Raw genomic sequence first — 18,507 nt, forward strand, 5'->3', positions numbered from 1 at the left:
TTAGATGGTTCCACAGAGTCCATAAGGGAATCAATGAAGTCAATGATCCCCATGAGAAGCAAAGGCTTTTGCCAAATAAATCAGCATCCTCTAGAGTGATTATGGGAACAGGAGACACGATTGTCTCCATTCATAGTGGTGTTCCCATTTTTGTTCCCTCTAGCACATTCCTCCTCCAAATGAGGAAGTGACCAACTTCCAAAATAAAGAGTACTCTAAATGAAGCACAGTATACCCATCACGCAATGGCAATGATATTGGGGCTTGTTTTTCTCCCTAACTGTGTCATTCAGTTTCAATATCTGTTCCTCTACCCGTCCCTGTGTCATTCTGAGTTGGATTCCTGCAACTGATGATAGATTTTAAATGTAGATTTGAATAGTCTGCTGTTACTTCTGAAGTGCTCCCCCCCACAAACAGTGAAGCACACACCAAGGAGTTATATCTGATAACACTTCACCAAAGAGCTACAGTGGGCTTTGCCTCCTTACTCCTCAGAAATGGGAACAGCCTGCCCTACTCAGGGCAAAAAACAACATTGAGAAGAAAATCTTCAGACAAAATATATTGCTCATCAATTAATATTTGCAGATAATAACCACAGAGTCTGAAATAAGTAGCCAAAAAACCACCATGTAAAATCAGTACCTAGTCATTGTTTGATTTGCTTTATGTGCATGGTGAGTGGGTTCAACATAAACTGAGTATGTGCTATGAAATTTATAGTGAATGGAATCAGAGTACAGCTGCACGAATGTTATCCTTGGTCAAAAGTTGAGAACTAAAAGTTGCACTGACCCTTTCAAAGCATTAACCATTTATGGTCAATGGCACATTTTCATGACATTGATGATCTAAAAGTCATCTACACAGTTCCTCCTAGGGTCACACAATCCCTGTCTGAAATACAGTGGTATGGGGTAGGGTGAGGGGGTAGGGGTAGCAAAGGTGAAATTGAGCATATGAGCTGCAGTGAGGTGGGTGGTCTGCTCACAAGCCCAACAGGTTTCTAAGGTTCACCTCTTTTAAATTCTTCTTCATGTGCCCATAATTAACTCTCCATATAAAAACAAAATAAAGAGATAGACTTCTAAACACGCTTATTTTTTTTTTAAAAAAAAATCAATGGATAGTGAGTCATTGAAAAGCAAATAGGTAAATTATTACATATTTAGGTTTTCTCCAAGACATCATTTGGATTTAGATATAGAATCATTGCAGAGAATTCTTAATGGGAAGAAAGGAATTCAAAAACTAGAATGCATTTTATAACTGGTCACATATTCTTTCCTGATTGTACAAACACTCATAAGTAAATTCTAAGGCACCTGAAAACAAACAATGGGTAATCAGCTGTTCTCCAACCAGACTTACGTTGAGAGCAATCACTGCCAATCCAACCTGGGTAGCACTGACAAGACCTGTCAATGGGGTTGCAGGTACCGTTGTTGGTGCAAGTACAAATCCCTGCACAATTCTTCCCAAATCTGCCACTGGGACACACTGTGAAAAAGCCACATGTTAGTAATTCACATCACAACCCATCTCACAGAATCCTAAGCCCTTAAGGACAAGAAACGACTTCAAAGGTCACCAACCCAGTTGCCCATTTAGTAGCTGCCTCTGCTAGCCAGCATCCCTCATCTTGAATGGGCTTGTTTTTACAAACACATGAGCCAAAGACTCTCATTAAGGCATCACGAACCAGGAGACCTCATCTGATTTCTAGAAATCTGACTTCATGGCTTCTCAGGGAGTCAACATCCTTCCTCATATTGATTTTTCATGGGAGGATGTTTCCAATTAAAACTGAAGAGTAGTATAGTTCAGAGAATAAAGAGCTTTGTCTGGCATGGCAAGCCCATGTTTCCAAAGCTCCAAGGCATTTCAGAAGCTGCAGACACCGCATCCTAGAGGGCTTCAATGGCTGACAGCTGCAACGATATCCTTCAGGAAGTCTGAGAACAGAGTATGGGGCTTGCTCAGCTCCACGCATCTCTTTCCAAAACCTCCATGCCTCACCTTCATTGCAGAGGGCACCCGTGAAGCCAGGCAAACAGTCACAGAGGCCTGTGATGTGGTGGCATGGCCCGCTACTGTGGACACACTGAGGACATGTCTGGCTGCAGCGATGCCCGTAAAAACCAGGGGAGCAGACTGAAAACACAATAGAAATAGTTACCTTTCTGAGATGCATTTACCTCATATTCTACATCAGGAGCTAGTTAAAGACTTTGAGGTTTAAAAACTTCAATGAAACAATGATATTGAGAATTTTCCAAGTATAAAACAAGAACAAGGACAAGAATGATGTAACTTTTGAGTAAGGAAAAGAAGCCAATAAATTGAATTGCTCCAGGGCAAGCGAATGTCTTAGTCCTTTTTATTTTTCTATTTATTTTCTATCATTAGTTCCAGGATGGGCAGGGAGCAGGGACACAAATAATTTTTGTTGAACAAATAAAGAAATGAAAAAAATTAGATACTAGTAAGTTCTAAATAAGCTGCTGATCCTTTTATTCTTTAGGAATCAGTATTGGTAATACATAGATCTATAGATAAAATTAGATCTTTCCTCCTCAGAATGACCCAGGTCCATGATCATACTGGAAATCAAGTAAGCAAAATGCTACATTCTTAGGTGCTTCCCAAGGCTTTAATCAGATTTAAACAGAGGGTAACTGCATGGACTCTTAATGGTAACAAAAGAAGAAACTTAAAATGTTAGAACAGTGTATCTTCTAATTAGGTATAGATTCTTTCCTGATAACCTTTACTAAAAGATGTAGTAAAATGTTATAGATCAATTCTTAACTTAAAAATTAGTAAATATAGTAAAATTTTATAGATCGTTTCCTAACTCAAAAACTCTATCAACCAATGTCAACAGTCCCAATTTTTAACTTTGCAATTCTCTTTTCCCCGTAACCCTGACGTTAAGATTACTAGCAGATGTATGATTTGCCTCAAGGTTTGGCTGATGTTGACTTCTGGTAATTGAGGTAAGGCCAATGCCAAATTGCTGAATAAAATATTTACAGGTCAGTGGATTTCTGGAACACCATTTGCAAGCTCTCAGGAAAAAAAAAATCAAGAATCATATCCGGTTTCTGGTGCCAATGTGGCAATGAAATCATGACTGGGAAGAAATGGTTAAAGCCCCATCTGTTAGGTTAGTCCTGAAGGGTGAAGAGAATAAAGTTATGGGAAAGTTTTATTGGGGACAGTTCTGCAAAGGAGAGGAGACTATTACACCCTCCTCTGCCCTTGGCTGCAACAGAACATCACTATACACTGAGAGGAGAAAGAGAGGTCATTATTTTGTATCTAGTGCCCAGGGAAGGACAGATGGAAATTATCCCTCTAATGAGACACTTACTTCGCTGACAAGTGGTACCTCGGAATCCTGGCGCACACTCACAGATGCCGTCATCTGGGGAGCACGAAGCCCCGTTTTTACAGTAGCAAGGCAGGGAGCAGTTGGGACCCCAGCGTCCCTCAGCACACACGCTATCACAGTGTACACCTGAAACAACGCACAGTGGGCAGGGCTGAGGGAGAGACCACGTGGGGGCTTCTGCAGACGCTAATTAAAGAGGAGGACTAAGTGCACAGTATTAAAACTGAGTATCCTGGGCAACAGATTATCATCTTATCAACACCCAAACACAGAAACATCCAATGTTAAAATAACACCCAGAAGTCTTCTCTATGCAGTCACAAGGAAGGAATAAAACACCTTTGCTTTATCGACTTTTCTTCTTTAATAGGAAGGAGAAACAGGGAAGCCCAGGGCTCTGTCTATTGAAGGTAAAATTTATCAAAAATACTATTGATTTCCTTCTTTCCCCCATTTTTTGTTTTCACGGAGACATGAACAAAGTGTACAATGATAAGGCACAGCACACAGTAGCTAGATTGTTCTACCTCGAGAAAACCCTATTGTGGAGTAAACAAATAAACATGGTCTTAAAATATTTTGTGGATAGATTGTGCAGAACAATCTACTTTTGTTAGAAAAAATACCTAACACTTTTCACCAAATTCCTCTTTAAAAATTTAATCTCACATTGAGTAGAGGCAAAGTTTCACATTTTCACAATTATTATTTATAGCTATTGGCTAAGCTATTGATAATTATGAAATGGCCACAGATGTTGAACTCTTGTTTTGGAAATAGAAAAACTTCAGCACCAGTCATGAATGAATATACAGACGTCCAAAGGAAATATCAAGGAAAACCAAGATTTCAAAAAGGAGAATAAAACTGGTTTTATTTGAAGTACATGGAAGTCTCTCATAAGATTGCATTTGAAGTAAAACTAGGGTCTCTCTCTTTTTTTTTTTTAAGTCAGAATTCTCCACAACTCAGAGAAATGCCCTTCCCATTGAAAGGCAATGAGTTACAATTAGTAGTGAACTGGGGACTGCTGGCCTCAGACCAAAGGGAAACACGGTAAGAACAAGCACGCACACCCTCCAGGATTCCAGAACACGATCAGCTCTAAGGGTGCTGAGCAGGCCATGTTCTGCATTCCGGTTTTTGCTTCAAAAGCAATTAAGAGAATTTGTCATTGTGGCCAGAACCTTAACACGGAGCACTCCAACACTCCAAAGTGGGTGCTGCTAGTTGGTACACAGCCATTTCTTCTAAATAATAGTTTCCCACTTTTTACTGTTCCTGCTTTGCTCCTTCTGAAAGTCTCCCACGTGGTAAAGTCTGTTAAGTAGGCATGAAAGCGCACAGACCTCGTTGTGTCTAACTTGAATCAACAATAGACTTCATTTCAGCTTGGAATGCTGGCTGAAGAAAGGAGACCGGGTCCCTTTGTAAAGCTGATTGGGATTTAAATGTTCCCCATAAAATAAAATATGTGATCTGGGCCCACTGGGTTATTTTTCCCTCATGTTCAAAAAATATATTATCTTTCAAGTCTCTTTGAGAAAGCTGTGAGGGAACTGCAAACTCTACCCTCTCCAAATATGATACACCAGCAATGGGATCTTAAGCCATTCATTCTAGCAGAAGCACCAAATACACTGAGTGATAGTCCACTTCATAAGGAAGCTGCAAACCTAAACTTTGTTTTGTGAATGTAAAGAAAGTACCAACAGGTCTAACCTGTCTGTGCTTTATTCTCAGTTCCAGGAATTCAGGTCCTAACCTCTGACTATAACCAGGCTCCTGTTTAACAACAGCTAAGATGGAGACAACTGCATCACAGAGATTCAGACAACTCTGAGCATTTTAGTCTGGAATCATTAAGGGAAATCTCAGTAAAAAGTTTAAAGAAGTATAATGATGCTGCCACATCAAAATTTATAACAGCTCAATTCACAATAGCCAAGCTATGGAATTAACCTAGGTGCCCTTCAATAGATGAATGGTTAAAGAAAATGTGGTATATATACACAATGGAATACTACTCAGCCTTAAAGAAGAATGAAATTATGGCATTTCCATTAAATGGATGGAACTAGAGACTGTTATACTAAGTGAAATAAGCCAATCCCAAAAAGCCAAAGGCCAAATGTTCTGATATGCAGATGCTAATTCACAGTAAACTGAAGTAGGGAAAGGAGGATGGGAATAGGAAAGACTGAATTGGACATAACTTTCCTATATTCTTATATGAATACATGACCAGTTTAACTCCACATCATGTACAACCACAAAAAATGGAAGTTATACTTCATATATGTATGATATGTCAAAATACATTCTACTGTCATGTATAGCTAAAAGAACAAATTAATTTTTTAAAAAGAAAAAAATAAGTTTGAAGATATAGAAGTTAAGTGATTATCCAGTTAATCTGATAATAATCCTGAAAATTAGTACTGATTTTTGATACTTTTTTGGTGGAGTGGCATTTGGGAGATTGAGATTTAGCCATTTAGTTTATCTACTACTTGCCAAATCATTACTTACACATTCCATTCTTATGGGGTAGAGTACATTGTTGGTCAAAGGCATCTGCTGCTCTTTTACATTATAGACATCATGATTCACACACAGCTTAGCACACTCTCAGTCAGAGCATGTTAGGAAAAATGACAATAGGCCAGATTGGCACTCTGAATAAAGTGATGCTTTATCTCATATCTGCTTCCTCTTCCCTTAAGAGGTTTGTCCAGCTAGTTAGCATAATCATCAGTCATAATCAACTTTATCAAGGTAATTTCCATATAAGCAACAAGGCAAGGAGATCTATTGCAAAGGTAAGCTTGTCTCAGTGATTTACCCATCATTTCTTTCCCAGAGACTCAATTCTAGGGGTCATCTATCAACCTTCAGCCTCCAATCATATCAGCATATTTCAGCCAGAACCAAGCTTACTTTTAAATAACTTTTATTTTTAGACTGCAAATAAATCTTTCCTTTGGATATAAATTATAAACATTCTACTATCAAACACTTCTTAAAAATTCAAACCCTTTTAATCTAGCATCAGTAAAAATAAGTCATCATTTTGCAGATATTAATGCTTAATTTCTTTGAAAACAAATATCAGGTATGTCTCTCCAGGGGTCAAGTCCAGCAAAAGATGGAAAGCCGACTTCTTCCTCATCCTTTCTCCCACAGCTACTCCTCCCCCATGGTCCCTCCCTGCCTCTGCCACCTTGCCTTCCATTTATGGTCTGGGAAGGACAAGATAAATCTATTATTGCTGAGGTGTGCCTGGTCTGGAGAATATGAATATTTTAAGAGAGCACACATTTTAGGAGCCTAGGAAATAAATATCTAATTGTGGAATTTCCAGTGATGAGGTTTCATGGTGGAGTCTTTGGTAAGTGCTTCTCTACAATACACCTAAGTATAAGGCTGCTGATTTGACCTCCATGTCAGGACAATGCAGCGGTGAATTGTATTCCAGGATAAATAGTTGTAAGTCTGTTTTAACCATAAAGTTTGGTTCTGTGTGTACGTGTGTCTCTTATTCCTTAATCATTTCTATGGGTCTCATCTTATTTTTGGCCAATTTTGCTAAAGTCTTATAATACATCTTTTTGTTTCCTTGATTACCAAAGATGGAGAATAGAATTTAAGTTAATAAATATTCAAGAAGTCCAACCAGATGCTGGCTTGCTGGTGAGACGTTCTTTAGGAACAGTAACTCCAGGGCAATAATGGCCACAGATCAGAGACATCTAGCTTTGTCTAGGGACAATGGCCAGGGAAGGAGGTGGCTTGTCAAAGTGGGAAGAGGGCTCTGGGTTAAGGGAATAGAGAGTCGGCTCAGATGCCCAAAGAAGGATGTATCTAACCTTTAGGAATTGCAAATTTCAACTGAAACTCAGGGGCTGGGAAGAGCAGGTGAGGTGGGTGAGCAGTCAGGCCACGGCCACATTGAGGGAAACTAAGAATGCCATGCTGTGGACTGTGAGCCTCCTCCTGGTGTTACCAAAAGAACAATTTTTAAGAAGGATAGAGCGTAACTACATTTGTGTTTTATAGGAGGGCAGAAGATGGTGTGCAGAGGGGATCTGAGAACTCTGTAAGAGAGGTTGGTGCCTGTACATGGATTGTGTTACATTAATATTTGAATCGATCAATAAGCCCAGTTCCTCTTCTCTACGTGATATTCAGGACTCCTTTCCAATTGGGGGAGCAAACACAGCATGTTTTGCTTCCCTCAAGAAGTTTTTATTCAAATCAGGAAGCCCAACGTCTTCCAGGGTAAGTACCTAAGTGGTCGCCCTTTCCAGCTATGGAGGTAGAAATGGCTGACCTCCTTGTTTTTGAGTAGATAAGCTTCCAGGAGCTCAGGCCTGTGTGTTTTTCATGTTGAACCAGATTAGAGCAATGAAAAATTATGAGATACCTTAACAAAATTTCCTTGGAATGTTTTTTTTACAAAAACATTAACACTAATTACCTTAGGAAATAACTTCCCAAAATATTTAGAAGAAGCAGCAAACAAGGAAGGGGGTAGCTTTAAATTTGTGGAGACCTATGGTTCAATAGAAGCATCTTTTTTTCCCTGATAAATGTTCCAATGCTGATAAGGAGATCTGTGAGGAACTGTTTTTGCCAGGACTGAGGACAAAGAGCTCTTTGATAGCCCTCATGAGTTGCTAGGCGATGGCTGAGTGATCATGATAAACTTCGGCTAAGCAGCTCTAAAGAAATGTCCGTGCATTTAATGCCTGATGCATTATGCTGGGGGGGCCTCAATGTGAAACCAGCATTCAGCAGGCATTGCTTATGGTATGAATGCAGTAAATAGATCATCTGGGGTGTCATTATTTCCCCTCTTAGACATACAACCCCCAGTCCTTAATTGTTTATATTTTTTATATTGCTTAATTGTTTATATTCCCTAGGCCAGTATTGAAATATTTGGGGTGTTGATCCCGGCCAAAAAACTTTTAAACATATATTAAAGGGAGAGATGTGTTAATAATAATTGCGTTTGATAACTGTAGAAGGGAAGTACTCTAGCATTTAGACGTAACACTTTTTCTGCTTTTCTGTGGCATGAGAAGTGATTCACCCTGTCTCCACCTCTATCTGTAGTGTCTGCCCTGGTAGAAGGTGAGCTTTGTGCAGGATGGGGATTGACAACCTCCATCTCCCATTCCCAGCCCCCACACAGTATGGTGGCAGAGAACTTCAAGACAATTGGATAACTATGGATTTTAAAGATCCACTAAAACAGTATTTCTTCACATAGGTAACCAAGCTGAGATAAAGTCTTAGTCATATAAGTTAGCGATGTCTGCATATGTAGATGCAAGACCAGAGCACTGGAGAGTACTGCCTGTCTGTGTCTGGGCCCAGATAAAATGGCACAGAGTGGACTGCTGGGCAGCTGGAGCCATCAGGAAGCTTTGGATTTTTTTCCACAGCCTCTTTCCTTTAGGTGTGGGGTGCAGGGGATGAGCATCTCCTTCTATCATCACTTCAGGGACTCAAACTTCTGCTTTAATATGACTTCCTCTCCTAAAATCACACAGACACCAGCAGACATACTATTCACCACTGGGTGCCCAAAAGGGTCAGATAGTGAGTCCTTTTCACTGTGGCTGACTGGGTGCATGCTCATTAACCCTTGATAATGTTATTGCCTCCAACTTGGATTTGCAGGTATGTGACACTGGACAGAGGAAGGGAGGTCTTCCCTTATTGTAACAATTCAGGTATCACTAGCCTCGTGGGAGATCTTGGGGACAAATCAGTCCCTGAAGCAGCAGTTTACTTGTGGTGATTGGGGACACTTGGAAAGGAGAGCTGCAAAGAGGGCTGGACCACAACAAGTCTTCTGCTTGCTGGGAAGAGTGAGGAAGCTGGATTCTTCTCAACTTTGTTCAGGGACTGCTGCTCCCAATTCTCCTCTTCCTAACTGGGCTTGAGCACCCCACTCTTATGCTATTCTCCATTCCCCTCCTTAGCATGATACCCTGCCTTGCTAGTCTCTCATTCCCAAGAGACCAAGAGGTCGCTTTGGTGTCCTGACCTCTTTTCTGACAGTTCAGAATTCAACTTTTATTCTAGTGTAAATGCATACTGAAACCTTCTCTTTACCGTTGGTTTTGCTTGTGTCAAAGAAATGCCCCCTGCACCCCAAGTTCTTCAATAATTATAATAACAAGGAGCAGCAAATCCACTCTGCATACTTGGAACTGTACTGCCTAGGCTACCGGGTGACTTTTAACATGACAGACTGGGCTGTCAAGTAAGGATGTGCAGGTTGTATGCAGCAGAAGAACCCAGCCAAGGAGCTAAATCAGGCAGACATCCAGCCCTCATCCCCTATGCTAAAGAGTACATCCTGAGGGATTTCCAAGTTGTTTCCAAATTTGTACAAAATTGTACCTGTAGGGGCTCCATCCTCCTCCCCTTTTATCTCCTCCTCTCTCCCACCCCACAAATTCTCACTCAGTTGGTGTGAGGTGGTGACTGAGAATATGCAAGTGAAAAGAGTTCCCAGGTGATGGTGATCTTAGCCAGAACTGGAGACCAGGCTACAGATTACACGTGTCCCCAGACAGCTGGAATGAAATCATGATTAGCTGTAATACTCAGCAAATAGGTGTTCTGTCTGACTGAATGTATTTCTATCACTTTCAGGAAATACTTTATAGAGCGTATCAATCCATTACTTTAGGAATACACATATACATTTATATATCTATCTATATAAAACTAATATTGACAAGTAGAATTTCAGAATGACTTTGGAAAAGCCAGTCTCATTTTATAGCAGTGTGTATGTATGTGTGCTTACACATGGTATGTTATGTGTATGTGTGCATGTGGAATGTGTGTGTGTGTGGGTAGCAATGGTATAGGAGGATTTCAGGACATAGCCTATATCCTTGACATTATTTCCTTTTCCCCTGTTTTTCTACTGCAGTCTGCCTCTTTAAAAAAAGAGACAAAAATAGTCTGTTGGGGCCAAGAGCAGGGGCACAGGCCTGTAATCCCAGTGGCTCAGGAGGCTGAGGCAGAGGATCACAAGTTCAAGGCCAGTCTGTGCGACTTAGTGAGGCCTCAGAAACTTAGTGAGACCCTGTTTTAAATGAAATATTAAAAAAAAGACTGGGGATATATCTCAGTGGTAAAGCACCACTGGGTCCAATCCTCAGTACAAAAACTAAAAATCAGTAAAAAAATAGCCCAATAGCTAAAAATGTTAATAAATTCGGGCTTCAAATAACCATATATCATAAAAGTGCACATCCTTATTTTCAAAAAAATTGGTGATCTTCTTCTGGAAACAGTTGCTGGGGTATCATGCAGCTGTTGTTTTGGTTATCTTCATAATAGCACATTTTGAAGACTTTTTGTGAGTAGGGACTATCAATTATAGTGAAATAAAAGAAACTTAAAAAATAAATAAATAAAAGCCTATGGTCACTGTCCTTGAGGAGAAAAACATTCAGTTGATGACAGGATGAAGCTATGAGTGGTGATGACCACACAGGCCTGTTGATTTCTCTCATCCTTACCATGGCTCCAAACCAGCTGATCATGAAACAAGCACTTCACACCATCTGCACATGGCCAGTGGTAGAGCTCAGGCTCCTGTGCTAATTTCACTGACTTCTTCAAGAGGCCTCGCTGCTATACCACACACTGCCACCCTCTCTGGCGATGCTCAATGTGTCACCTAGAGCCATCTTGGCAGCCAGAGGAGAGGAAGTAGAATTACTTGCTTCCTTGGGCTTCTGTTCACAGTGTGGCCCCATCTGGTGCCTAGATGAAAAGTGAAGCCTTCTCTATATTGACAAAGGTCCTAACAAGGAAAATACTGAAGACAAGTTTATCAACAAAAGGTCATGAGTCTGTCCAGTGTCGACAACAAAATGATGTCTTGTGTAAATAATACACACAAGCTGCTCTTTCCTCTTAGAAAAATAAGCCAAATCTTGGTCCAATGGTGTTTCTGAAGCTTCGGAATTTTATTGTCCTCTACATATGTTTGCTTGTACCAACTGGGTTCTGTGAGTGTGGCAGACAAACTCATGCAGGCTTAGATACTGACAGATGTTTGCACATCAACAGCCCACACAGAGGTCCCAAAGAAATGAGGCACTGGGACAACTGAGCTGGCCTAGGAACAATAAAGACACACAGGCCATGAAGCAAAGACACAGTGGGCAATAAGAGATAGAGCCCTGTGCCTTTTAGAGAAGCAAGCCAGTCACAGATGGACAGAGGATTACAAGATTACGTTGTGTGACAAAGCCACTGCATTCCCGCAGGAGCTTGATAGGTCTAAGGCCAGATGTGATCATTTGTCTTACCCCATGACCCAGACTGTGGAATGCAACCAACACATTTTCCGCCTGGCTTCAGGCCAAATCATCTCTTGCTTTTCCCATGTCTACTAGTGTGTACCTTTCACAGGCTCAGTCTAAATCAAAGCAGGTGGACACCTGAGTACTGATGAGGTATTCCAGGATACCTTACACTTCTATATATTCATAAGACAAAATTGGATTTGGTAGCATATGACCCAAAACAAATGATGAGGCCTCTCAGTTAGAAAACTTCTGAATGGTGATGACCAGAAAGTTCAAAATGTTGTTTTGCTTAACGGCGGTCATTGAGAAATTAGTACCAGTCAGTCCATTTGAGAACTTCAAGAACCCGGGTAACAAAATCCAGTTTAATCCCTGGTGTGATTCAGTTTCAACATGGGGTAAATAGACAGTCAACAGAAACTGAAAGGTAGAATTTTCATATTGTAAAGTCAGAGTTTTGCAAGTCGAGAAGGAACCATAAGGTCAGGAAGTCTTCTGTCTATGGTCTACCAACAGAAAATGAAGTTCACGGCACCAACCTTGGCCTCTTTCCCAAGGTGGCTCTCAGACACTAGAAATCAAGCTCATGACAATTCATCTCAGTTTACTCCTATCACAAAGTAAAGAAACTCTAAACAAATCCTAAGGATCTGACAAATAACCCTGAAAAGATTGCCTGTAATATCCCTTTATGTATCTGAAGTCTGAATATGCCAAGTTTGCAATACTCCCCAAATTGATCTATAGATTGAATCCCCACTAAATTTCCACCTTGATCCTTTGTAAAAATTGATATGTTGATCCAAAAATTCATATGGAAATTCAAAGGAATCAAAACAATCCTGAAAAACAACAACAACATAAAAAAAAAAAAGAAGCTATAGGGCCGGGCACAATGGCACACACCTATAATCCCAGCAGCTTAGGAGGCTGAGGCAGGAGGATTGTGAGTTCAAAGCCAGCCTCAGCAAAAGAGAGGCACTAAGCAACTCTGTGAGACTCTGTCTCTAAATAAAATAAAAAATAGGGCTGGGGATGTGGCTCAGTGGTTGAGTGCCCCTGAGTTCAATCCCAGGTACCTGCCCCCCAAAAAAAGAGGACTCACATTTCTCAATTTTAAAACTTCCTAAAGAGCTATAGTAATCAAAACAGTGTGGTACTGGCATAAGGATGAGTATATAGACCAATGGGATAGAATAGAGAATCCAGAAAAACACTTCTTACATTCATGTGCTTTTTATGGGATTTTTGACAAAGGATGTCAAGAAGATTCAATGAGGAAAGAATTTGCCTTTTCCACAAATGGTGCTTGGACAACTGGATAGTCACATGTCACATATAGAAGAATAAAGTTTGATCCCCTCAGCACATCACATCAAAAAAAAAAAAAACCTAACTCAAAATGAACCTAAAGCTACACCTACAAAATTTTTACAAGAAAGCCACAAACCTTTTTGACCTTGGATTAGGCAATGATTTCTTAAATTCGACACCAAAGCATAAGCAACAAAATTTACAAAAGAGAGAAAATGTATTTTCTCAGATTAAAAATTTTCCGATACAAAGGACACCATTGAGAAAGTGAAAACACACACACCCTCACAAGAGAAAACACTTGCAAATCATAAATAATAAAGAATATTAGTCTAAAATATACAAAGAATTGTTTCAACTCAATAATAAAAAAAATTAAAAATGAGCAAATGATGTAAATAAATATTTTTACAAAGAAGATATCCAGATGGCTAATAAATGCATGGAAAGATCCTCAACATCATGAGCCATCAGGGAAACACAGAAGTAATCCACAATGAGACACCCCTGCACCCCCGCCAACATGGCTGTAATAGAAAAGACAGATGTGGTAAGGTTGTGGAAAAGCTGGACCCCTCATTCATTGCTGGTGGGAATATAAAGTGGTCCTGGAAGAAGAACGGTGTTTTTGCTCATGATTTACAGACTCAGAAGATGGCACTAAATGTACAAACAAGTCTGTAGATCATGAGCAAAATCATCATCCTTCTTCTGGGACCACTGTTAGCTTGATAAACTTTCTAGCTAAAATCAGGAAGCCACATAAATAAAGAGAAATTCCCATGCTGTGGTTAGAAAATTTGTACTCAACCATATCATAAATTTGTCCCTATTCCAACATAATTGTGAAAAAAAAGAAAGTTTTTAAGACTTTTATTTCTAGGAAAGAATACTTAAGTATTTGCCTAGTAACCTTATTAATATTAATATTTTCATCTCACTAGGTTGACCTAGTTATATTCTTAGGGTTTATTTCAACCTTTCTTCCTCTCAAAGCCCAATTATACCATTAGAGTTCCTTCTGAGCTCTTCATAGCAACTCACATTCTCCCATCTTGTTGCCTAAATTCCACAAATTGGAACCTACATGTATGATCAAGAAAACTGACCCTGCACAAAGCAACAACAACAAAAAAAAAACGGCACGAGGGTGGGGCTGCAGATTAATTACACCTAGTGATTATATTTTATGAGTACAAATGTGTTGGCTTATTGAAGATTTTACTATATTATCTGAAAAGTCTACTTGTGTATTTCTCTGAAAGAGTAAGGAATAGAATAGGTCATTAAGTTGGCAGGTTTCCCCTTCAAAGTAAGGACTCTGGGCTCTCACCTGACCATCCAGGGAGGCAACGGCAATGTCCCGTGGTGGGGTGGCAGCCATCTGCATGGCTGCAGTCACAGCGCTCAGCACAGTTGAGCCCATACGTACCATCCTGCAAGGAAGAAGGCACCAAAGACAGCAATGAGAACCTGGAGGCAAAAGGGTCACGGCCAGACATTTTGTATACAGTACCCCATTCCCCTAACACCTCTCAGAAGTGCACATTACAATCACCTAGTCCCAGATCTTCTTGGTTCCCAGAATGTAGGCTCCAGAACATCAGTGTTCAAAAATCTTTCAAATTCTGGTTGATAACTGACATCACGGTTGGGACAGATGAATGGTAAAACCAAGTTTACCAATATGCTGGTGGGCATGTGTGCAATATATGTAAATATGCTGGTTAATTTTTAAAAAATCATAAGCCACAACTCATAAAAATATTTTCTTTGTCCCTAAAAAGATTTTTATAACATAGTTCAGTGTTCCCTAAAATGCATTCCTTTCTTAAGCAGAAAAGGAGAACTCTGGCCCACATAAATAAGCTATAACATTAAAAATAACTATAGTTCTAATTGCATTACATTTATTTCTCTAAGTTGTCAATGAGATGCATGGTATAGAAAAATAAAAATCTTTTGTTACTTTTGTCTAATATCCTCTTTTCCAATAAAAAGTCAACACCACATGAAATATTCTAATTTAAAGTCCTAAGGACGTGATGGCACACCTTCCTCCTCTTCCCATTGCAGTTAGGTGGGTTTGTAAATGTGTGTTGGTGTGGGAAACCCATCAGAGATGAGACTCTTGGTGGACAAGATCATTTCATTTATGGGGGAAAAAATGGAAAGTTTTGCATTTATAGGGAAAACCTTGCTCTTTCACTTCTATACCTGGGAACTGAGGGAAGATGGTACAAACCTCCCCATACTACACAGGCACTAAGGAAAACAGAGGGCACACACTGTCACCAGAGGGGAACATGAGAACCAGCATGAACAGTCATTGGGTGTTAGATGGCATAGTCATTTATTTAGAACTGGTTAAACTAACAAACTAAGCCCTTTTTTAGGCCCCACTAATATTTGATAGAGCTACATAGGATTTAGCTCTACCATGTTATGAACCCCTAAACTATCAGCCTTCTCTAATTTACTAATGCATCTAACATACAAAAAAAAAAAAAAAAAGACAAGGTTGTGCCTGGGGCTTTGCTTCGTCCACAAGCCCACATGGGTGACCTTCCAGCCTGTTCCAAGTACTGATTATTTGTTTATTGTTCTGAGAATCAGCAAAGCTAACTTAACTCTGTCCTGGGGCTTTGTAGGGCACGGAAAAGCCCAGGCTGGGAATCCTCTCTACTTTGGGAAGTGGGTTGGACTTAATGAGGAGGAAGCCCAGAGAAGGAAGAGCCTCCTCCGTGGAAGTCCCTTCTCAAGGGGCCCAGTTCAAGGGGTCACATTGTTATCTTGCCATTTGATGATGTCCTGGAGGCAGAGAACACACACCACAGAGAGAATGCTTAATGGCTCAGGAGAAAAGAATTGTGACAGGAAGAAAGAGTGATGGAAGCCAGGGAAAGGAACCAGCCAAGTGCTTTGGAAAGAAAGAAATCAGCAGGTTACTACAGAAAACACTTCCCATCTGCACCCTCTGTCAGCCGGGGTGGATATAATTTCTAATGATGCGCATCTTCAAAGTAGGTCAAGGGAATGAAGTGGGTGAGTGTTGAACTTGGAAAATCTCAGGAGATTCTTGCAACTACATAGATATTTACATTAAACCATGCCTTTTCCAAGCCTTCTTTCATCACTTCAATGAGCATTTCTGTGACACCAGTCACCACCCACTTTCAGCCCCGCTGTCACTTCTCATCCCAAAGGCTAAGGTATTTCCATTATAATGCAAACAAAATATTTGGAGAATGACAAGCATACACTGGGTGTTTGACCAGTGTTGCTAACTGGCTGCCACCAAGAGATGAGTGTTTTAAGAAACAGAGAAAATTCTTTGTGTAAGAGTGGGAAAACAGGGTGCAGATAAGAGAAAAGAAGAAAGAATTCTCATAAAGCCTACCTAACCAATTGTCTTTCCTATCTTTTCCCAATCCTGTGTCCAATTTGAATGCAAACACTTTGATTCTTCTAATAATTACTGAAGGTCGGTTCACATTCAGCCAATTTAAATCAGGAAAACTGCAGATAGAAGACAACCCTTTGGCATCGGCTCCTCCCAGGAGTTCCCAGGCAGAGCTGGCATACCTGACAGGGGAGTTCACATTTCTCCCCGTGCCATCCAGGTGCACACGTGCAGGTCCCATCCAGGGTGTTGCAGGCTCCCCCGTTGAGACACTGGCATGTTAAGTTACAGCCATAGCCCCAGGTGCCACTGGGGCAGCTGATGGAGCAGTCCACCCCGTGCCAGCCTGCACAACAAGAACGCCAGAGCAATGAGGAAACAAAGGCACCAGGGACTTGTGGTGACTTTCCGAGCCAAGTTTCCCTCCAGAAACATCTTGGAGATGCATCACAGTGCCTCTCCACCCCAGCCCCAGCCATACAGAGCCATGGCTCTGCTACAGAAGTCCTCCATCAGAAAGGAACAAAAGGCACCCCTGAGGACCCAAACAGCCGTGTGTGCCATCAAGGATGCCAACACGGAGGAGCACCACTGAGCCACTGGAGAAGAGCTATGGAGTGGAGCTCCTTCGACATGCAGTGATGCCCACTGTGGAAGCTGAATTTCATTCAGATCAGAAACTATGTGGGTGAAGAGGAAAGTTTGTGCTTGAAAAAAAAAAACAAAAAACAACCCCATCTTTGAAGCGGGTTTCCATTAACCATGAACAATGTGTATCCAAGATCCTGGCTCCATCTACGGATGGACACGTTCTGGGCCTCACACAGAATCTGTGCTTGGCTGCATTTCTTGTCATGATTCCAGGTCAGTCAATTTTGGGACACAGACACACGTCTGCTTGTTTACTCTTGCCCAAAGCAAAGACTCGCAGACTTCTAAAGCTGGCAGCAATTTCAGAGACCATCTAATGTAAGCCTCTTTTCATTGATTCATGAAGGCATTAGACCTACATGGGATGAGGGGCTTGCTGAGGTCAGCCACTGAATTTTGATGCAACTACAGCTAGAACCCTCTTCAAGATTTTTATCCCATGACTTTAGATGATAACAAGACCAGGATTAAATAAAAAAACTCATTCACCCAGTCTTACCTGCCTTGCAAGTACAAGACCCATCTACAGGAGAACAGACAGCATCGTTTTTACAGCCACAGCGAGAGGAACAGTTTATCCCATAGGTGCCCTGCCGGCATGGGGTAGAGCAGTCACTTCCCTAAACAGGCACAAATAGCAAAAGGCAGGCAATTTTGCTGACTGAAATCAGGACAACACAAATAAACAAAAGTATATCATGGTGGTGCTAATTATGCTTCCTTTCTAATTTTAACACATGGCATTTTTTAAAAGTTGCTATAATGTCACCACTATATAAATTTTAGAGATGCAAGAGTAATACTATTGGTGCTCTGTTTAGGATAGAATATTAAATGGGATCCAAAAGTCTGCTGCCTTCATGAGATTTGCCTTCAGAGCATAACTAAAAAATAAACCTTTTGTCCTTGCTCAGACAAGTCGATAAATAAAAACAAATTGTAGCTGTAAAATTACCACCAGTAAATATACAAGCATAAATATGAACTATCCATTAGTTCCCAATGCTTCCTAGACATCCTTGTATAATATGTAATGTTTGTAGTGGGTGAAACAAAGAAATAGAACACACTCAGCTAGCAGGGCAATTCAATTTATCTGACAGCATTAAACACAGAATTGGCTTACTACCAAGGTGACTGGAGGGCATATCTTTAAAAAAATTAAAATAAAGGGGGGACTCTTAAGGCTAATTAAGGGCTCAAAGAATTGGGACATAGGTTAGCAAACCCTGAAAAGATCTTTTCAGCTCTGTGACTGCATGACCTGCCAGTTCCACATGATGAGTTCAGGAATACCATAAACATTTGTCACAGTCCCATGTTCTCTTCTTTAAAATGGGAGGAAATAATTCCAAACAACACATTTTCCTTTAAAACAAAGATCC

The 18,507-nt window shown here is 40.5% G+C and overlaps 1 protein-coding gene across 3 annotated transcripts in view; it reads right to left on the reverse strand.

The window, feature by feature from the left end:
- Positions 1-18,507, reverse strand: part of Megf10 (multiple EGF like domains 10) — a 162,440-nt gene that overhangs the window by 18,798 nt on the left and 125,135 nt on the right. For all 3 annotated transcript variants that reach the window (XM_048811821.1, XM_015486552.2, XM_048811820.1), the window contains 6 exons: positions 17,622-17,742; positions 16,654-16,817; positions 14,402-14,504; positions 3,380-3,526; positions 2,023-2,157; positions 1,375-1,503 (listed from right to left, as the gene is read on the reverse strand). In XM_048811821.1, the coding sequence (XP_048667778.1) occupies positions 1,375-1,503; positions 2,023-2,157; positions 3,380-3,526; positions 14,402-14,504; positions 16,654-16,817; positions 17,622-17,742 (799 nt within the window). The remainder of the gene's footprint in view (positions 1-1,374; positions 1,504-2,022; positions 2,158-3,379; positions 3,527-14,401; positions 14,505-16,653; positions 16,818-17,621; positions 17,743-18,507) is intronic.

This window comes from Marmota marmota, unplaced genomic scaffold (assembly GCF_001458135.2).
Source record: "Marmota marmota marmota unplaced genomic scaffold, marMar, whole genome shotgun sequence".
In the NCBI taxonomy this organism is placed as follows: domain Eukaryota; kingdom Metazoa; phylum Chordata; class Mammalia; order Rodentia; family Sciuridae; genus Marmota; species Marmota marmota.